Source organism: Myxine glutinosa, chromosome 10 (assembly GCF_964187855.1).
Source record: "Myxine glutinosa chromosome 10, kmMyxGlut1.1, whole genome shotgun sequence".
NCBI classification, from domain to species: Eukaryota; Metazoa; Chordata; class Myxini; order Myxiniformes; family Myxinidae; genus Myxine; species Myxine glutinosa.
Genome location: NC_136270.1, coordinates 111,907,601 through 111,930,535, shown reverse-complemented (window position 1 = coordinate 111,930,535; position 22,935 = coordinate 111,907,601). Strand labels below are relative to the sequence as shown.

General features: G+C 42.7%; 1 protein-coding gene across 8 annotated transcripts in view; it reads right to left on the bottom strand.

Annotated features, from left to right (window-relative positions):
- The window catches only part of FBXL18 (F-box and leucine rich repeat protein 18), a 207,424-nt gene that overhangs the window by 106,457 nt on the left and 78,032 nt on the right, over positions 1-22,935 (bottom strand). For 5 of the 8 annotated variants that reach the window (XM_078786002.1, XM_078786007.1, XM_078786008.1 and 2 more), the window contains one exon: positions 18,129-18,668. In XM_078786002.1, coding sequence (XP_078642128.1) covers positions 18,129-18,668 — 540 coding nt within the window. Of the gene's footprint in view, positions 1-18,128; positions 18,734-19,968; positions 20,383-22,935 lie in introns of those variants that run through there. The other 3 variants (XM_078786006.1, XM_078786005.1, XM_078786004.1) reach the window with 3 other exon arrangements.

The window sequence follows — 22,935 nt, the reverse complement described above, 5'->3', positions numbered from 1 at the left end:
ATCCTACTGGACCAAATATCTGGTCAACATTTCGTCTAAATTTGCATCGACAGTGCCAAGTTTTTGAAGTTGATAACCAGCTTTGATCGTCTTTACAATAGTGCCTTTCCCAATGCCAAACAGGCGTGCCACTGTGTCACAGCCACTTAGCACATGTGCTGCTGGTAACTGTGAGATTATACGAACGTGGCACTCAACGATATGGCATATACAATCCACAATGAATAATTACTGCATACATCATACTAAGGTGAATGGAGGTTAAGTTTTCACCCCTGTCTGTCTGTGAACAAGATATCTCAAAAAGTTGTGGACGGATTCGGACTAAATTTGGCAGAGATGTAGCGTATGTGACAAGGACGAAATGATTCGATTTTGGTGAAGATCTGGATTCGGCTATAATAATTTTTAAAGTGATTCTTCACCATTGAGTGATTGGGCCAAAACCGACATATGAGTAGCAGGATGTCTCAAAAAGTTATGGACGGATTTGGATGAAACTTGGTGGACAGGTTGGGTGTGTGACAAGGAAGAATCTATTCGATTTTGGTGAAGATCTGAATATGGATTCGGATACGAGAATTATTTAATCTTAGGTGATTCTTCACAATTGAGAGATCGGGCAAAAAGTGATATAAAACATGATATTTGAAAACGTTATGGACGAGTTATGATTAAACTTGGTGGATGAGTTGGTTAGGTGACAAGAACAAGTTGATTAGATTTTGGTTCAGGTCAGAATCCAGATCTGGCCTATCAGTGGGATAGAAACCATAAACTGTTCAGCCTAGAAGATCAATGTAAGCTTTACTGAGTACCGTTCTAGTTGACAGAGCAATACTATGACACCACAGCAAAGCTTGTTTATCAATTTGACTCAAGCTCTTAAGTGACTGCAAACTGCTAAGTGACTGCAGTTATCAGCGATATCAAAAGCCACTTCAAAAGCTGAAGATAAAATTATCGCCAATGCAGTAAATTACAACAATGGGACAAAATATCTCCACATTGAGCAAGTAATTTGATGGCTTAATCCTCAATGTCCACAGTTATTAGAGCTTACCATCTTCCACCCATTCCCGTCCCCCCAACACACCCACAGTGCATGGGTGCTCACCACCACATGCTCCCCACCACTAATGCACACCTCAACCCCTCCCTCACCAAGCTGGATGCGAAAGTTATAACGACCCCCATGACCCCATCCCCAGAGCATGAGCCCTTATCCTAAACTACACTGTGCACGAGTTCCTATTTCTACCATTCTACTCTGGTACATGAGTCCTTACCCCCCCACGCAATGCACGTGACCTTAGTACAACCCCCCCCCCCCTAATTATACCCCCGGTGTGAGAGTCCCAACAACACACTCCCCTCCTCCCCCCATCTAGTGCACGAGTCCTTACGCACCTCCCGCCCCCAAACCTCATCCATATACAAATTCCCTCAACATTACTTCCTTTTTCTCCAAATGTAACTTCAATTTTAGCTTGCATTCTACAGATTCCCGAATGAAATTTGAAAATCAAAACCTAAGAACGGTTATATATTCAGAAAATATGCTTTTTTTTCCACAGCACAAAACCGATAGGTTAACCGAGCGGTGAGCTTTGGCGAATTTATAATTTGTGACTTGAAATGCCCAAAATGACCATTTTAATGCTTCCTGAAATTGACCATAGAATCTTCTTTTAAATATTTCATCAAACTATTTTGCCCTGCAGCGTCCAAGGGTCAAGGAAAAGCTTGTACATAAATCACATGCTGGACAAAGACATCAGGGGGCATCACTGTACTTAAACTACAATTATAAAGAACATAAGCAAAAATAATAATAAAGTAAATAAATCAAATGACAGAATGTGGAATTGAGGCAAAACATCTTGATGAAATTTTCAAATCTCAGAAAATTTCCATGTCTGTTTATTATTGCTTTTTTACTTTATATTCATATTTTCAGAAGCATTGTAAAGTAAAAAATAGAGTCTTGGGAAATTGTGATCCCCGCTGCCCCACTCTCCAGGCTTCTGCAAGGCTCACATGGTCTGCCATCAATCTCATTCTGGGGAAACTACCTATATCCAGGATCACTGCTCACCTCCACTCATTTGTTCCTCTTTTTCCCAACTGTGGAAACAACTTCCACATCCTCTTCAATCTCACTCTTCCCTCTAGGTCTTAAAGACATCTGTTCACCACCATCTGAGATGGTCCCCAATCCAAAACCATGATCTTTTATACCCTTGTTTAACCCCATTCAAATCCCTCCTACTTCAAATTTTCCCTCCTTGGGATTTCCTTCTGTATCAATCTTGTCCACACACCGCATGCATCCTGTGGTCCATCTTGTCCATCCCATGCATCCTGTATCCATCTTGTGCACCGCATGCATCCTGTATCCATCTTGTCCACACGATGCATTCTGTGTCCATCTTGTCCACCCCATGCATCCTGTGTCCATCCCATGCATCCTGTATCCATCCATCTTGTGCACCCCATGCATTCTGTGTCCATGTTGTCCACCCCATGCTTACTGTGTCCATCCCATGCATACTGTGTCCATCTTGTGCACCCCATGCATTCTGTGTCCATCTTGTCCACCCAATGCATTCTGTGTCCATGTTGTCCACCCCATGCTTCCTGTGTCCATCCCATGGCTCCTGTATCCATCTTATCCACCCCATGCATTCTGTGTCCATGTTGTCCACCCCATGCTTCCTGTGTCCATCCCATACATACTGTGTCCATCTTGTGCACCCCATGCATGATTGTTTTGCATTCTGTTTTTGTATGTTACGTCCTGATCGTTTCAGTGTAAGAGTTCTTCCACGAGCCTCAACTATGTATAAATAAAATAATAAAGAAAATGTTGCCACACCTTCAGCTTACTGTGACCTTATATTGGCTATCACCGGTTAAGCTCATTCTAGTGTTTAAGCTGTGAAAAACTCCTCCACCCACTCCACCAACTTACCAACTTTTATACCCAAAACAATTCCACCTAAGATATCACTCTTACGAGCCGGTTACTGAGTTTGCCCTCCTCCTTACCGATGCATAAAGCATCCACCTGTGGGCTCCATTATGAGTACGTTGCGTCCTTCGTTGCTTGTTTGCACCCCTGCAAGGTCATTCTCCAACATGCATCAACTAAAATTCAAATGTTGGAATCTTCATAACAATTTTGAAAAGTACTGAAACGCAAAAATCTTCCAAAATGCCGAAGTTAATTGAACAATGCGATTCTCAGGAGGGAAATGACAAATTATTTGCCAGGTTAAGGCCTGGGGATAGTCCTGCCCAACTCGGTTTTCAGCAAGTGCTAAAACAAACAACTAGTACCTCCAATTCCGCTGTTACAGCAAAAGCAACCTGCTCCCATTGTCTTTCCAAAGCCCTCTCATCCAACATCTCCACCCAAGTAAAACATAAACAAAAATGAAAAAAATATACGAGTATATCAACTTCTCGATATTTCTGGTTAAAAATTGGCTACACCTCCAATTCCAGAAGAGTGCGAACATCATTCCAACGTGACAAGTCACAGTCACTCCAATCAGGGCAAAACTTGGATGCCTTGAAAACTCCAATGTTTCTCCTGGATAAAGAATATGGAATCATGGAAGGGCAAGGTGAATGGCGAGGGTAGGGAAGTAAGGGGTAAGATTGGTAACATACTGACAATTTTTCTTCATTCGTATACAGCACAAGGCTGTGGGGTAGCATCATTGGCTGAGGACACGGCTGGGTCGCAGATGCAATGCCCTCTCTGCTGGTTTGGGCAGGATTTTGAAATTTGGCCAATTATGCCAGTGATAGTTAGCCAACTCTTAGGGTTAGGGTTGGGTTAGAGGTAGGGTTAGGGTAGCGTTAGGGTAAGGTTAGCAAAGGGCACCATGGGTTTTTTAACATCCACCAACGATTGCCAGAAGACTGAACGCCCAGTATAACATCCATCCAAGGGATGAGACACACATTGATGAATCACTCTGCCTGTGAAACATCAGGACGACAGTTTATAGCTTGGTCAGGATTCAAACCCAGGCTAGACAGCTTAGAGGTAAGTGTGGGTACCTCTAGGCCATCCCGCCAGTCCCTCCTATACTGAGGTGGGGGAAACAACTGGACACAATCCAGCATCAGAGCAAAAGGCCGAAGGGCTCACGCTTGAAAGGTCAGCCGCACCTTGCTTCCCATGGCAGTCAACATACCTTTATCGGCTTCAAATTGAGAAAAATCCATTGATCAAGGAAGTAGACGAGTTGCTTCGCAAGACAATCCTTCTGGAGGGACATGGTGAAAATTGCGACTCAACTCGATCAAATGAAAAACGGTGATTAATGTCCAGATGCAAGATAGTTTTGCAATTTACATAACATTTACCAAAGCTTGTTATTTGCACGAATTCACAAGTTGCTCCATGAGCTCCTGCAGAATAGAGCAATTTTGCGGAACAATTGTGCATGTTTCTCCCACTGGCATGACCGTGCATCACCAGTTCTAGAACTCGAGACAGCAGGCAAATTACCGGAGCGTGCTCGCTTTTTAGTTTTCTTCATTCGCAACTTTCAACTCTCAACTAGCGGAAAAAGCATGTCAATTTTGTTTTTCATGCGATAGTAATAAATGTATCGCTGCAGATAGCCATGCTGGAATAATGCTTTGCTGCTCTTGGAATGATTCCGTTATTTTGGATTTCGAGGTCAGATGATTGCTCTGATAAGTTACTGTGGTTTTTGATGGGTCAGGATGGAGTCTCCATTCAGATTCGTACCCCTCCAAAACCTTGTCGTCGTTGGTGAAAACTCTGCATTCGTCAAGAGTACACGATTGGTTGGTAAGGGTAAGGTCGTCAGCATAGGCGAACATCCATGAGGAAGTTACAGGTAAGTCACTTGTGTGTGTATATGTTGAACAGCTTTGGGGCAAGCACCGATCCTTGAGGGAGATACCAGCACCGAACCGACTGATGCCATGCGTCGGACATGGGGAAGTGCACAAACTTACGGAAAATCGCTAACCAGCTACAGGTGTTTGTTGTTTTCTGGTCCTCCAGTCCAGGGGGAAACATGGATCCATGCACACAAAAGAAAGAAAAAAGAAAGAAAAAGGTCGTTGAGGAAAGGAGCCTCTCACTCTTCCCTGGGTCTCGACTTTGTACACAAAACGATCATTTACCATTTCATTGTCTGTTGTAAGAGGTTTTAGAAGCAGATCATTACAGAGTTTTATATCCACGAATAGTTATATAAAAAAACAATAAATACACATGTAGGTCCGAGTCATCCCGGTCATCTCTGCATCCCCCAACTTTCCATGCAGTAGAAATCGCTCTCACACAGGATGTCCTTGACTCATTAATCTCATTCCCTGGAGGCCATTAATCTCCCTCCCTGTGCTATGACAGATTCAGCACTCGCCCTGTTGGTGGTGGTAGTGGCTGTACACGTTCACAACTCCCTTCACCACACCTGCTGCCATCCTTTCCCCATCCACAAACTACTGATCGCTCAACTACCAGACAACTCCTACAAGAGCAAAGTGAAGGAAACAATCATTGCTGCACAAAACATTTAAGGGGGCAGGCTGCTTACACTTATCCATGGACACACTACCACCTGTCCCTTAGTTTGGTTTCAGCAAAACATCGGTCCCGTGGCACGCTCTTGGAGCTAGCTAACTGCCGGATGAGGGGTTAGTGTTTTTTCCGATGGTTATTTCTGCCTAAAAGGTTCTGTTCCTGGTTCTGCAGTTGCCTGCAGAAGAGTACGCCATAACTTTTCGAAATATAGTGCTATACACATCACTTAATGGTGAATAATCACTTAAAATTAAATAATTATCATATCCGGATCCACATTGGGATCTTCACCAAAATCCAATCGATTTGTCCATGTCAACCTGTCCAGAAAGTGGTGTCCGAATCCTTTTTGAATCTGAATCTGAGTCTGAATCCGAGTCTGAATCCTTGTCCGTCAACAACTTTTTGAGATATCATGCTATATTTCGTTTTTTGGCCTATCTCAATGGTGAAGAATCACTTAAAAATTCCCAGATCCAGATCCGGATCCTCATCAAAATCTATTTTGTCTGTGTCACATGCCCAACCTCTCCACCAAATTTCGGCCGGATCCATCCATAACCTTTTGAGATATTTTGTTCACAGACAGACAGATAAACAAACAGACAGGGGTGAAAACATAACCTTCATCTACCTTAGGTGGTGGAGGTAACAAAACCAAAGGCACAGCACGCTTACAAAAACCAAAGGTTATATTACACAGACATTAGAGGCCAGCACGTTCACAACTTTCTTTTTTTTGAAGTTGTGATTTATTTTGGACTCAAAGTTCGCAGCTTTAAAGTTCTGTTAAATAAACCTGTTTTTATCAGATACAGTAACCACCGCTTAATTGGTAAAGCCTCTGGAGTGGATTAAATGTCCCAATTAAGCAGTTCTCCTCAAACCAACCGATGTGGCAAACAAACTGACATTCTAACTCATACACATGCCACACACAAGGGAGCTAGAACGGAAATCGGTAGAGCCCATACCTCCTCCAGGTTGTCCATGTCAACCTGACATTTTGGATCCCATTGTTTACAGTTTACGTTTTGGATCCCATTGACAGGCTGGATCTGAATCCGGAACTGAACCAAAATCAAATCGCCTAGTTCTTGTGTTTTACCCAACTCATCCACTCATACACCCAATGGCCTTAAAATGCATGTTGTATCCACCAAGTTTTGTCATAATACACAACTTTTGTCAACAACTTTTTGAAATATCCATCTATATATCGTTTTGAACCCGATCACTCAATGGTGACGAATCACTTTTAACAATTCTAGTATCCAAATACAGATCCAAATATTCACCAAAATCGACTCAATTTGTATTTGTCACACACCCAACCTGTCCACCAAGTATTGGCTGGATCAGTTCTCAATCTTTTGAGTTATCCTGCTCACAGAGAGATAGACAAACAGACAGGGGTGAAAACATAACCTTCGTCTACCTTCGGCGGCGGAGATAAAAAGGCAGATCTCAGTCGATTGATCCTCGAGAGTTTACTCACTTTTGAAAAAAACGCAAAAACAATTCCAGCACACATTGTTTTTAGCCATTTGATACTTGTGAACAGATCAAATTCATTTTGCTCATGCCATTCTCTTACGCAATTTGGCAAATGTGTTCTACCATTTGGATTTTTGTTTGCTTGTAAGCTCGGGTCACACATCTTCCGATTCAGAATCGGAGTGATGATCAGACTCACAACCTTTCATCTGCTTAGACTCGCTTTCCTTTGCTACCTGCAACATCTCTCAATCAGACATCTCACCAACAATGTCTGTATCTTCATCCACGTTTATGAATCACTCAAATTCCTCCTGCATCATGTTCTCAGACCGTACGAGTATAAAATGTCTTCTGCCGCATATTCTTGAGGAATTTTAGGGAGAACATCTTTCTTCCAATCATGTGCTGCAGGAAAATCAGCATGCTGTTTTTCGCCTTTATCTTTTTTTGAAAATGATGTGCCGGACTGAGGGGATAAAATCAGACCCTGAGGAGGAGTACCCGGTGTTGCCCGGTGATGTTCTCATCCTGTTGACATTTTGAAGAAAAAAAAAATCTATTCCCCTACCTACACCCAAAAAGGAAAATTTATATTTAACAAGTCAGGAATGTCCGAAAAAGGGGACCAAAAAACAACAACAACCACGGTCCCCGAAAAAGGCCAACCCCCGCTTTGCGGGGAAAAATGGCCTCTAAAGGTGGTTATTTTTATTTTTATAAGTCAGAAGATGACGATGGTTCACGAGGGAGGGGTATTCAATGACAAAGGTCAAAACCGACATTGAAAATATATAAATAGGAATGTATTATCTGTTATGAGACTAGTTAGCTACACAATACCGAAAATTTGGTTCGATTCCGACAACTTTGGAAATTTGACCTTTGTGACCTTGAAATGTCAAAACGAAGGTTACTGACCTTGAAATGAGATAGAAAATAACGTATAATCAGTTATGAGGTTAGTTAAATACACAATACCGAAAATTCGGTTCGATTCCGACTTTGATAATTTGACCTTTGTGACCTTCAAAGGTCAAAGGTCGAAGATTCTGAAATTTGTTGGAAAACTTGTATTTCATGATGTATGTGATAATATAAAAACATGTACGACATTTCACCCTATCAGGAAGCGAACAATGTAATAAAACCATCAAAAATCGACTTTTCTAAATTTCATGACCTTGTGACCTTGACCTTGGGGCGAAAATGAAAAATCGAGCTCCGTGGGGCTAGACACATGACATTGGCCTAACGAAATATCGAAACCCCTGTCAGCTTCCACCAAACCCCTCGGAGAAGATGTAGCCTGAACTCGATTACCCCCTAAAAAGACAACTTTTTCGGGCGTGGCTCCGCCCACAATGGGCGCAATACGCCCACTCTAGGCAGGACACAACTAGATCATGATATCGACCTTCCACCCAAGTTTCATCAAGATCGGATGATATCATCGGGTAGTTATGCTGCGTACAGACAGACACACACACAGACAGACGCACAAACTTGACGAATATAGCGGTCACTTGATAACTCATGAACCAATATGATATTACACTCCCCTAACCCCCCCCCCCCCCCCCCCCAATACACACACACACAAACCAGCGGTAATTTAATGTTACCTTTCATTTAGCTACAAAGGCTCAGGCACCATAAAGCGATTTTTTTTTTAATGCATAAAATACGAACTTTTCTTCCTCAGTTTTTTTTTTGCCTAAACACTCACTGGTACTCACTGATGAACCTCTGAAAGTTTGATGAACATCCGTACAGTCATCACTGAGAAAAATGGCAACACAGACAGAAAAATGGCGACACACAGAAAAATGGCGACACAGACAGAAAAACGGCTCTCTTATGGCGCTTTTCCATTGCACAGAACGGTACGGTACGGCACTGTACAGTACGGTAATCCCTGTGTCGTTTTCCATCACACAACAGAACAGTGAAAATAGGCGGAGTTATCTGAAGTGAGTAAACTGAACTCTCCAGGTTTTCCATGTATTTTTTTCTGATTATCACTAATGCTTTAGCTATCTTCTCTCCGGAATTGTGGTATTATAAAATGGCGGTTGGGTCTGAACATAGCGTGACGGTTCTGTGATTATTGCGATTGACCAATTAACGGTCTGCAGTATTGCTAGCTCCACCCATAGGCCCGGGTTCGGCTCGCTTGGTACCTATCATAGCAGGAACCAAATTTAGCATGGGCACTTAGGTACGGTACGGTTCGCTTGGCAATGGAAAAACGAAAAAAGGGATTTTGGTTACAGTACGGTACGGTACCGCGGTGGAAAAGCGCCATTATAGTAAAGATAACCTCACCCGAGAGCCATGCCCCTCGACTCCTTGGGAAAGCTTCTGCTGGAACCATATGTACAGTGCACCACCTGTACAGTGCTTTCCCCATATCATCCTCATTCCCTTCTTGTTTGCACTTTCAGCGTTTGTTTCCGCTGTTGAATCGAGCAGAGCTCCAGGCCTTGGCCTGCACATGTCTGGAACATTAAGACGTAGAGACTCCAAACTTCTTAGCAGCAGATGTCTCAGTCACCCCCAGTATTCAGTAACTCAAGGTTCCAAAGAAGTTCAACTTTCTGTGACAAACTTACGTCTACCTGTTTCTTTTATGATGCCATGCTGCAATATGATTTTTGCTAAAACAATTAATGCGCCCTGTGATGAGTCATCCCATGACGTAATGTCCGTATGAAGGCCCTCGCTCACGTGGCGTGGAATTGTGAGATAACGACGTATGACGTGACAAAACTGACTTCTCACAGCCAAAAAAAAAAAAAAAAAGAAGATTCTTAACCAAGGTTGCTTCCCATTTAAAAGGTGAAATAGCCTGTGGAAGGACAGTTTCCAAGACACGTGTCTCGTCTAAGCGATGTTCCCATTCCCGATTACGTGGTGGCCACTATATTTAGAATTTGTGCCTTTACCTACAAACCATATGATAAATGCATGTACATTACAGTTACTAAAATATAGTAACCCAGTGCACTTTGACCTTTATTCCACTAAAATTTTAGAGGAGCGTACTTCACATTTATTCCAAGGAAAAAGGAAGACAATGGTTGCAATTTTCATTTTGGGTCACAAAAGAAGAGAACAAAAAGCTATGATCCTATCGAGAGAAAATATGTAGTTTTTCCGACACTTATCTACCTCTCAATGAACCACAATCATACACCATTCCTTCCTTACTGAGCCAATATTCTACTCAACATTCGCATGGATATACCTTTGGTGAAATACATCAAAACCATTTTCAACCAATACACCCACACCCCCAAACACACACTTTCAGATTAAGGTGAAAAAAAAAATCGCACATCGTGCTGTATTTGACTTGATGGACTAAATTTGGCACAACGGTACTTTCATACATCCCCCACAGGGAGAAACCATTTTAAATGAAAAAGAAAATCCTCGGTGTCGAGAATGGCGGAATGCTCATCAATGCGGAGCCATCTACCAAACTAGAGGTTCCAGGGAACCTGAACTCAACTGGTCTATATCAATATGGTTAGAATATGCATAATAGAACCACAAACTATATAGTTTATATGTGCTAAAAAGATATGACAAAAATTGATTTTCAATATGGCCGCCCTGCCGCGCCCATTTTTGGGCGTGCAATGCCCAAATGCAATCCTAAACTAGTTTATGTCTTAAAGATGCTGCATAACAAGTTTCATCAAATATAATCAATATTTGTGACTTTTAGAGCGTAGACGTCGAATTGTTTACAGACGACAGACAGACAGACAGACAGACACTCAGCTGGACATAGTCCAGTTGAGTTAAAAATGGTTCATAATACCACGAGCGGAATTCTGCCTCAATAATAATAACTAATGGGATGCATACGTGTAACTAACACGTACAATTAATCCTGCTGTGGCCATGTTAAATCTATATATATATAGAACACAGTTTGTGTGTGTGTAATGTTACCGATAGACTCCTAAACGGAGAGGCTCACGTGCTTGATATTTGGCATAGACATGGCCATTGAGCCTGGGAAGAACATGGCCTACCGAAAAAATATTTGACGAGATCCATATTTTTTATTCATATTTACCTCAGCGCATTTCAGCGAGGAATATTATACACGGAATCTGAGCTGGTGGCAGAGCAGCGCGCTGATTCGCTCAGAGCGATCACGTGATGTTCCATCCTTGCCCCATAAACTCACAGTTACGCGTTCGCACGTAATTCACACGAGATCACACGAGATCACGATTCACACGAGTTCGCATGAGATCCATATTTTTTATTCATATTTACCTCAGCGCATTTCAGCGAGGAATATTATACACGGAATCTGAGCCGGTGGCAGAGCAGCTCGCTGATTCGCTCAGAGCGATCACGTGATGTTCCATCCCCGCCGCCAGACCATTGAACTGAACATATATAGAATGACCATTAGAGGGGTCAATATATGGTTGAACCCCCAAAAAATTGATACAAAAGGTTTTTCAATGGATTCTGGTACCAATGGGCATGCTAAATAACATACTAAAAATCTAGTAACATCTGACTTCCGGAAAGGGGTCATTTTCAAGATGGCGTCCAAGATGGCCGCCGGGAGCTTAAAATGGCCATATCTCAATTATTATTCAACCTAGAAAGGTGGTTTTGGTGTCTAACCCGAGTAGGGCCAAAGGAATCCAATTGAATCAATAAAATTACCATCAGTTAATTATTTATTGACAGGTCCAAGATGGCATCCCAAGGTGACATCCTGATCCACTCTGTCGAATAGTAGTCAACCTCGAGAGATATTTTCAGTGTGTATACCTAGGTTTAAGGCACCCAGGAAATCATCAAAATTACTTAAATAAGCACAAAGTAATCAGGTAATCCAGTAAGCCAGGTTTACCAGCCCATTAGGCATTTGTTGTCTTGTACAGTTAGTCGCTATTCATCGTCATCCTCCGACTCACTAGCTAATGAACCAAGTGTGTGTTTCAGATTGGAGATAAGAGTGTAATGTGTCTACACGACTGCCACCTGTGACTCCAGTCCACAGTATTCAGTGATCATTACAGACAAAGGTTTGTACAAAGCTTGAGAGGTTATGGCAAGGGATAGACTATTTTATATTGGGGAGGGGGGACTGAAAAATCTGACAAACAATTTATTTTCATCTCAAAAGGAATAAGTATATCATTTGGTACATGTATGCATAAACAAAATCCATATTTTTTTAGACATTTCCAAAAGAAATGTACACAACTTTTCCCAGCTATAGCCTGGGGGGGGGGGGGGGGGGGGCGGGGGGAGGGAGGGCACTCTATGTGTTCAGGGTAGTAGGACTGTTTCTACTACCCTGAACACAATAAATCTTTCTTCCAGAGGAGTCGGAGGATGACGATGAATAGCGACTAACTGTATAAAACAACAGACTTCTGGTTCCTCGGGCGAGTGAGGCGTGCTTCGAGCTCTCCACGGCATCGAAGTTTGAGTGTTTTCCCATTCTTGTCTTTGTCAAATTTCCACTGGTTATTTTGCTGTGTACGTGTTATTGTGTGTTTCTAGTTGGTGTTGGTTTGTGGTTCGTGCAAACTTGTGTGTAGTTAATCGTTTTCTGAGTCGTACCTCGTGGGCGGCCTGGTGACTTGGGGCTTCCCTCCCCCCGTCGGTGTTTTGTCAGTTTGGGTTATTTCCTTCGCTGTATTGCTTGTTTCTTTTATTTTGTTTTCTCCCCCTCACCTCACCTCCCTAGACAAATAATTATATATTGATTCTTTCTCTCCTCCCGGACACGTGCTTGTTCGCTCTCCTCCTCGTCTCGGCTTTTGCCCCGCCCCCTGTATCTCGTTTTCTTCCGCCTCTGCTCCTTCTTTCTCAAATCCACGTTCTCGCTTGGAGACTTTTCCCGGATTGTTTTTTCATCGTTCTGTTTGGATATTGTTGGAATATGTTTAAACCGCAGCCGTGATGCTGACGCCGCCCCCCCCCCCCCCCCCCCCCAGAATTTACATGTTTTAAACGTTTCCCCGTGTACCCTGGTCAGAATAGGTACACCGTATCCCTGCGTGTCGTAAGAGACGACTAAGAGGGTTGGCGTCAGGAAGGGCATCCGGCCATAAAAATATTGCCTCAAAAAGAGAACCATGACAATTACAACTACATATGGGCAGGGTACAGCCCGAAGTGGAGATCGGTTTCTGAGGTTTGGGACATGGAATGTAGGGACAATGACAGGGAGATCAGGAGAAGTGGTGGAAGTATTTGTCAGAAGAAGAGTGGACATATGTTGTGTGCAAGAGACGAGATGGAAGGGAAGTGGTGTGAGAATGGTGAAGGGTAGGCAGGGACAGAAATACAAGTTTGTGTGGCAAGGGTGCCCGGAGGGCGTGAATGGTGTTGGTGTCCTGTTTTCTGAGGAGTTTGTAGACAGTGTGGTGAGTGTGACTAGAGTGAGTGATAGGTTGATGATGGTGAAAATGATGATTGGAAAGCTCTTGGTGAACGTCATCTCGGGATATGCTCCGCAGGTTGGTCGAAGCGATGAAGAGAAGGACAAGTTCTGGTGTGCGATAGAGAAGCTGATGGAAAACGTGAAAGATGAGGAAGTTGTTGTGGTGGGAGGAGACCTGAATGGACATGTGGGAAGGAGTATGGATGGTTTTGAGGGAGTTCATGGGGGTTACGGATATGGTGTGAGAAATGGAGAAGGTGAAAGGATTTTGGAGTTTGCTGATATAGCTGATTTGTTGATTTGTAATACTCAGTTCCAGAAAGAGGACAATAAGCTTGTTACATACACGTCAGGTGGGTCGACGACAACCGTTGACTACCTGATGGTGCGTCGGCGAGATAGGGGGCACCTCCGGGACACAAAGGTGATCCCGGGGGAGGAGGCTGTTTCACAGCACCACTTGGTTGTCTGCGACATAAGGGTGAAAGGTGCGAGGAGAGCTCGGCGGGTGAAGTACCAACCGAGAATGAAGGTGTGGAGGTTGAAAGAGGTGACAGTAAGGGAGGCATTAAAAGAGAGGCTGAGTAGGGTAGAGGATGATGTGGTTGAGCTTGAAAGTGGTTGGATGTCAATGAAAGCTAGTCTGTTGGGAGCCGTTGGTGAGGTATGTGGATGGACAAAAGGACCACCGAGGCACTCGGAAACATGGTGGTGGGATGTTGATGTTGGAAAGAGGATTGACGAGAAGAGGAAGAAGTTCAAAGAGTGGCAGAAGGCGAAGGGTACGGGAGCAGAAACAGCAGAGCATGAAAGTTATAAGGCAGCCAGGAAGGCTGCAAAGAAAGAGGTAGCAAAGGCGCAGGAGGCATGTAGGAAAATGTTCGGAGAACGCTTGGATTCGGAAGAGGGTCAGAAAGCAGTATTCAGGATTGCAAAGCAGATAGCGAAAGAGAGGTGTGATGTGATGGGGGTGACTTGCTTGAAGGATGAAGTGGGACAAATCGTTGTCGACCCAGATGGAATTAAAGGAAGATGGAAAAGATATATGGAAATGCTGTTGAATACAGAGAATGAATGGGATGGCAACATAGAGAGTAACCCAGTTTTAGGACCGGCAGAGAAGATAACTGAGAAGGAAGTTGAGGAAGCGATAAAAGCAATGAAGAGTGGAAAAGCGGGAGGGCCGACGGGAGTTGTGGGAGATATGTTGAAGGCAGCAGGAAGTTGGGGTGTGAAGAGAATGACAGAGATCTGTAATCTGGTGGTGAAAGAAGGCCGCATTCCAGTGGCTTGGGAACTGAGTACCCTCGTCCCTCTATACAAGGGGAAAGGTGACCCTCTGGAGTGTGGCTCGTACCGAGCGATAAAGTTATTGGAGCATGGAATGAAGGTATTGGAAAGGGTGTTGGAGAGGAGGATAAGGAAGAAAGTGAAGATCGACGAAATGCAGTTTGGATTTATGCCAGGAAGAGGAACGACAGATGCGCTTTTCATTGTGAGGCAGTTGCAGGAGAAGTACATGGATAAGAGGAAGAAGTTGTTTTTTGGGTTTGTTGATCTGGAGAAAGCATTCGATAGGGTTCCACGCAAAGTATTGACATGGGCATTGAGGAAGTTAGGAGTGGAGGAATGGTTGATCAGAGTCGTGATGGCAATGTACAAAAGAGCACGCACAGCTGTAAGGACGAAGGACGGGAACAGTGGTGAGTTTGAGGTGAAGGTGGGAGTGCATCAGGGGTCGGTACTAAGTCCACTACTATTTGTAGCTGTGATGGAGGTGCTGGCTCAGACCGTAAAGGAGGGTTTACCGTGGGAGTTGTTGTATGCAGATGATCTGGTGTTGATTGCGGAAAGTATGGATGGACTGAAGGAAAAGATGAACAAGTGGAAGGAATGTATGGAGACAAAAGGTCTGAAGGTGAATATCGGAAAGACAAAGGTGATGGCAAATGGTAAAACATGTGGTGAGGTGGAAAGAACTGGGAAGTGGCCGTGTGCTGTGTGCAGGAAGGGTGTCGGAGTGAACTCCATTCAATGTACAATGTGTGCTGAGTGGGTTCATCAAAAATGTAGTGGTCTGAGAGGGTCATTAACCAGTGTGGCAGCTACATTCAAATGTAAGGTGTGCACAGAGGCAGCTGCAGATGGAGGAAATGTTGAGTTGGATCTTGGAGACGGCGTGAAGCTGGAAGGTGTGAAAACATTTTGCTACCTCGGAGACATGCTGAATGGAGAAGGTGGATCAGACTCGGCAACGGTTGCTCGAGTGAGATGTGCATGGAAGAAGTTTCGGGAACTGAGTGGCGTGCTGATGAGGAGGAGAGTGTCGCTGAAGCTGAAGGGAAAGGTGTATGCTGCATGTGTGAGAAGTGTTATGATTTATGGGAGCGAGACATGGGTAATGAACGTAGAGCAGCAACGAAGGCTGGAAAGGGTGGAAATGCGAATGGTTCGATGGATGTGAGGAGTATCGTTGAGAGAGAGGAAGACAAATGATGAATTGCGAAAGATGATGGGAATATTGCCTGTGATTGATGCTGTGAAGAGGAACAGGTTGAGATGGTTTGGTCATGTATTGAGGAAGGATGAAAGTGACTGGTTGAGAAGAGTGATGGAAGTTAATGTAGAAGGAAGTAGAGGACGGGGAAGACCGAGAAAGACTTGGCTAAAGATGGTGGAAGAAGAAATGCGGGCAAGGGGGTTAACAAGGAGAGATGCAGAAAATAGGGCAAAATGGAGAAGATTGTCATGGGGACCGCAAGGCTAACCCCCGCTCTAGCAGGGAACATGGCCTTAAAATGCATGTTGTAGTTGTTGTTGTTGTTGTATAAGACAACAAATGCCTAATGGGCTGGTAAACCTGGCTTAATGGATTACCTGATTACTTTGTGCTTATTTAAGTAATTTTGATGATTTCCTGGGTGCCTTAAACCTAGGTATACACACTGAAAAAAATCTCTCTAGGTTGACTACTATTCGACAGAGCCATTTTAGTGGATCAGGATGTCACCTTGGGATGCCATCTTGGACTTGTCAATAAATAATTAACTGATGGTAATTTTATTGATTCAATTGGATTCCTTGGGCCCTAAAACCTAGGGTTAGACACCAAAACCACCTTTCTAGGTTGAATGATAATTGAGATATGGCCATTTGAAGCTCCCGGCAGCCATCTTGGACGCCATCTTGAAAATGACCCCTTTCCGGAAGTCAGATGTTACTAGATTTTTAGTATGTTATTTAGCATGCCCAATGGTACCAGAATCCATTGAAAAACCTTTTGTATCAATTTTTTGGGGGTTAGGTGAGTTTTTTTCGTATATTGACCCTACTACATTGCCATTCACACCACATAGGTGGAGATGCAGCTACCGGGCGCCATCTTGGTTGGCACTCGATGCTGGGCGATGGTGATTTCCGTCACGCGTTTGCACGTAATTCAGAGTGAAAAGCGATTGCGTTTTTTCATCTTTTGTACGATCATGTTTTGTGTCGATTTTGTGCGATATGAATTAAACGTCTTTGAAACAGCTGTGAAACGTCTTTCCACAACCCTTCCGTAACCGATTGGAGCAGTTTATTGCCGCACAAAATGGCATTTTAACAGTTGTCTGGCTTTTAAAATCTGGGACACGTTCAAAACAAACGAGATCCGCGAAGCGTGTTGGTCGAGTCGTGCTAACCAAGATGGCGACACGGCGGCTTCACTTTTCACTGAGTATGAGCGTTCTATATATTTTCAATTCAGTGCGCCCGACTCGCTCACGTACTTGATTTGTGGCATAGACATGGCCATTGGGCCTTCACGGTGTAATTTGTGCGAGGCTTTTGTCCGAGTGAGCTTGAGTTGAGAGGGCGAATGTACGGGTTGGGAATGTACGGGTCTCCCTTCCCCCGCCCGGCAACGCCAGTACTGGAGGGCGTCATAGGATCGGTGAGTCTCCAAAATCCGCTTCGTGCTGTTGTTGCGAAGATGGAGGACGATGTCACGATTGTTGTGCTGCTCTCCCACCATGAGAACTGCAACGTCATTGTTGACTGGCCCTCCCCTTCCCCCCCCCCATCCCCCCCTCCCCCTACCTTTCCCCCTCCCCATCCCCTTCCCCCCTCCCCTTCCCTCCTCTCCTCCCCCTCCCTTCCCCCTCCCCTTCCCCCCTCCCCCCCTTTGCCTTCCCCCTCCCCCCTATCCCTCCCCCTCCCCCTCTCCTCCCCCCCCCCCCCCCCGTTCCCCTTCCCTTCCCTTCCCCCTCCCCTCCCCCGCCCGGCAATGCCGGGTACTTCTGCTAGTAAACAATAATCGAGTCAAGTTACCTGAGGATGAAGTCCCAGCCATGCCACTCAAACAATATTCTAGCTTACAGTGATCAGCTCCGAATGGCAGTCGAATGGCGACTCAAATTTATTTGTAAAGGCCTTCTTATAACATACTGTGCAATAATGATTGAACACTTGTGTCCACCTGCACCGCAAGCAGTAGTGGCTGTCTGCATTGGCACAGGAAGGTGTCAGCAGCAGACACACATGTACACTTAGTTATGACATACATAATTGCTACAAGATTTTGAAGGAAAAGCCTGTGAAAACAATAAATATGATAGAAAACTAACATACCTCCAGCTTGGCCTCCATCATGTGGAAGTGGAAAAAACTCCAAAGGAACCATTCGGTGCTCAAGGAAAAAGGGGAAACCATGAGTACAAAGCATGTCAAGTTTTTGTAGCAAGTTCCAATTGCATGTGTGCCAATATCCTTTGCCGCAACACCCATCACATCAGACCTGACAGTTATGTAAAGCAGCAGCTTTTTGATGTTGGGGCAGTGAAAAAGAAGTCCATAAGATGTGATCACCATGGTTTGCTTTAACTCTGTGATTTGCAGCAATGTATTAATGGCATCGTCTTTCAGCTGTGATGCCTGGAATCCCTTTCTTATATCCAAACCAAGTGAGTTTAAACACTTAGTTTTTGCCAAAATCTTCGAAAGGCACAGTGTTGTTAAGGCACAGCCCGAGAGGTCGAGACGTCGAAGAGAATGACACTTGGAAACATACGCAAAGGTTCCGCAATGGATCCAGTAGCAGTTTGCCAGGCTCAGAGATTTCACACAAGTGTGACATTTTTTGATAATGTCCTTCAAATCATGTTCAGTCATCTGAGGACAACAGTCAAGGAGAAAAGAACAGTTAATCACCAATTGCGGTTGGTTCAGCGCAATTACTTTCTCAGACTGCAAGCATATTGTAAAATTATGAAATAAATGTACCAACAAATGATCATCATGCATACACACACAAAAACAAACACACACCCATGATGATGTACCATCACCGAACACACCAAGAACATTTTTAAAAATTATTATTCAGGTAATGAATAAAAGCACTGAAAACATCTTTCCAATACTCGTTTTAACGTTTTGATACGATTAAATTAATATTACCGATTGGCACAAAAACTAAGGTTCTTCACTCAGTCCATGTCCAAACATGCAGGTGAGTGACCCCAAAACCTGAATTTATTTCTAATATTCAAAGCACAAGCTGTAACCGAAACAATCTGATGTAGCATCGTATATAACAAAGTCTCAAAGATGCATGGGGGGAGGGGGTGGAGGGAGAGTCTTATTTGGAGTGATCTGCTCTTTTTTTCTTTTCTTTTTTTTTGTATACAAGATCGAGGCTCGTGTAGGAGCTAGCACATTAAACACAAAAAAACATAAACTGACACATAAAACATACAATAAAGGGAGTGGGAGACAAGATGGGGAGAGAGAGGGAAGCACACAAGTACAACAGTAGAGAACAGGGACAGCGGGAGATCTGTGGAAGGGAGAGGGCTGGGGTGGGGGGATGTGGGGGGGGGGGGGGGGGGGTGAGGGGCATACATGGTATAAAACAAATTGACACTACCAGGCATTTCAGGAACGAAGTCAGAGATTGAAATACGTGGATTTGGGGTGTATTAACAGGGGTAGAAAAGATCATGGTTTTGGATAAGAGATGGTGGTGAACAGCTGTTTTGAAGACCTGGAGGGAGGAGTGGGATTGAAGAGAGTGAAGGAGTTTGTTCCAGAGGCAGGGAAAAAGAGAAATAAAAGAGTGAAGGTGAGCAGCGAGTCTCGATTTTGGCAGTTTCACCAGAAGAGGGTGAAACTGCATTTGGCTATTTAGAGGCAAAACAAAACGGATGTAAGAGAGGTTGTTATGGAACAATTGACCACTGTTACGTGCTCCTCCCCAGACCCCGGTCACGGTGTACCTCCGAGCCCCGAGAGGAGTCACGGCAGAAAGATGTGTTATTCTGTATGTCAAAGATCAATGGTGAAACCACACCAATTGTTACCAACAAACAAGTATTGTATTAAGATCACACAAGAATAACAGTACAACAACAATAGTAATCAATTGTACAACCAATATATATTTCCTATGATGGTACCATCAGGTTCGTACAATATAACTCACTGTGCTCAAAGTGAGCAAAAAGAAGAACATTCCCCAATGTCTCTATTCTGGCATCAAGCCAAAGTCGATCCGCTCCAGTGATCGTCAGAACGATGTCCAATCGAGACCAGAATCCCGTTGGGTTGAGTGACAGTCACAGTCCCGCTGCCAAAGCTGTGCAAAGGTGAGTAGGTGATAAATGTTGCTTCTGGGACACCTCCGTTTAACATGGGAAATCCCTATCTAATGTCATTTACCCCCTTATCTTTTTCAAAAATCATAAACACCTCTATTTCTCCCTCTATGAACCTATAATCCTTCTCACCTTATGAACCTATAATCCTTCTCGCCTTATGAACCTATAATCCTTCTCACCTTATGAACCTATAATCCTTCTCACCTTATGAACCTATGATTTTCTTCCTTTATGAACCTATAATCCTTCTAGCCTTATGAACCTATGATCCTTCTCACTTACATGTAATTTTTACCCTATTCCCCCCACTAGCCCCTTAATGTAGTTCCTTAGACCACTCTACTAATGAGCCTATAAATATATTATCTCTTTCTAACTTTTTAAAGAGTTCCATTCTCCTATAGAACTCATCCCCATCAAGTATATTTATAAAGTATACAGGTTCCTTAACCTTTTGTTGTGAAAGTATAAAGTGGTATGTTTCACGGAGGGTTCTTGTTTGACCTCCTCCTCTCCCACATACCATTTTAAAATTATAATATTTATTATCCGATTGATAACCATTAAAGTTCTCACTCCACTCTAATATATTTTTCTTCCCGCCCTCCATTACCCCACTTAACAAATGAATACGTTTATCCGTCTTGAGAACCTTCTGACCAGTGATTCTCTCAACCTCTTGAATCTGATATTTTTCACATTCGTTGTGTTTTCCATTTATATACCAAGGTTGATTACACCTCCACTCTTTAGTCTGGTTGATACTTGGTTCTATCATTTATATAATAGAAAAAAGGTGGCGGTAGCCCGTTAAAATCCCTAACCCCCCTTTTTAACTTATCACTTATATATATATCTTATCACTTATATATATCTTATCACTTATATATCTTATCACTTATATCTTATCACTTATATATCTTATCACTTATATATCTTATCACTTATATATCTTATCACTTATATACTTATATAACCATAAGGGAGACTATCAATCCCATTTTCTAAAATAAACCTCTTATCATCAAAAGCCCCCAATGCTTTCTTATTCACCTCTTCTGAATATAGTGTGGGTGTGGTCTGTGTGGGCGGGGTCTGTGTGGGTGTGGTCTGTGTGGGCGGGGTCTGTGTGGGCGGGGTTTGTGGGCGGGGTCTGTGTGGGCGGGGTTTGTGGGTGGGGTTTGTGGGTGGGGTCTGTGTGGGTGTGGCTTATGTTTTTTTTTTTGTTTTTTTTTTTATTACTACTAATTAAATTAGCTAATCTGGGTGGATGAAAGTATGGATGGTTGTTGTTTAATGAATTATCAGTTTTGTTTTTTGTAATTCTTGTGAGTAAAATGAACCCAAGATTTCTTCCCAATTCATATCATATAATTTGTAAGTCCAAGGCATAGTATCCATTCATCAACGATTTTGAATAATTCATTAGTCCATCTCTTTGTATAACCTTTCTCAAAATGACTTTTCCATCTGTATATTCTTACAATATCACCAACTTTGAACTTGGGCTTTCTCAAATTAATCTCCTTTTCATATTCTAATTTTGTAAATGTTTCTGATGGTTTTGATTTTGTTGATGAATGAACTGTATTATTGTAATTATCTACAATATCCTGAATAAAATACACCCATTTTTGGGAACCGAGTTGTGTGAATTTTTTATATAATTTCTCTTTTAAAGTACGATTAAAACGCTCAATAACAACTGCTTTTCCTTCATTAAAGGTGCTGTATAATTTAATACCCTCCCCCTTAAGAAATTTCATAAATATTTTGTTATAGAACTCTGTTCCCTCATCGGTCCACAGTTTCTTTGGTTTTCTTTTACTTTTATTAAATATCTGTTGGAAGGCTAACATCAGAGTATAACCTCTCTTGTTTTTCAAAGGAACAACCCAAGCAAATCTACTCCTCAAATCAATAACGGTTAAAGCATACTTGTATCCCTTATCATTTTTTAGTTCGATTAAATCAGCGGACCATATGTGGTCGGTGTATTTAGAATAAACTTTCCTTCTTTTAAACTTTGTGATTATAGGTTTATGTAATTCATCAGCCAAAAGCTCCTCAGTCTTGATGACATCATTAGAGCCTAATAGTTTTTTGAGGGTGAATAACCAAGGCCAAGTTTCAATTTAGCATTTATCAAATTTCTCACAATAAACCTATCAACCTTCTCTCTCAACGTTGGATTTTGTATCAAAGACAAATTATACAACATTTCTCTGTCGGCTTTATGTTTTTCAGTCAACGTAGTGGTTTTCCCATAAGCAATATCATGCTTCATACACACTTCGTCAACCCTATTTGTAGGTTTAGACCAAGGTTTAGGATTGTCAGCCTCATCTAATCTTTTATCCAGGTTTGTTCCAGGACCACAGAAAGAATATCCAGGTAGATGTAGTTCCCCTGGAATTCCAGTTGTTGTAAATTTACTTCCTGACGAAAACTTTTGTATGTCTCCTCCACTTTTAGGAGAGATGAATTGGCACTTTTTAGAGCCACACACTTGACATATTCCTTTTTGATAAACTCTATTATTTTTAGCTTTAACAAAGGAGATATTTTTAGATTTAGTTTTCTTTTTACATTTGAGACAATAACTCATATTTATTTATGAGAAAAAGTCCTACATAGTGCCAAAGCCTTTTGGGTTTTCAACATATACATTTCTATCTTGATTTTTAAAACATAAAGAATCCTTAGGAATGCCTTCACTCTCTCCTCCATTTATTTACAAATAAAACTAACGAAAGTCAATAACACCAACATCATCAACT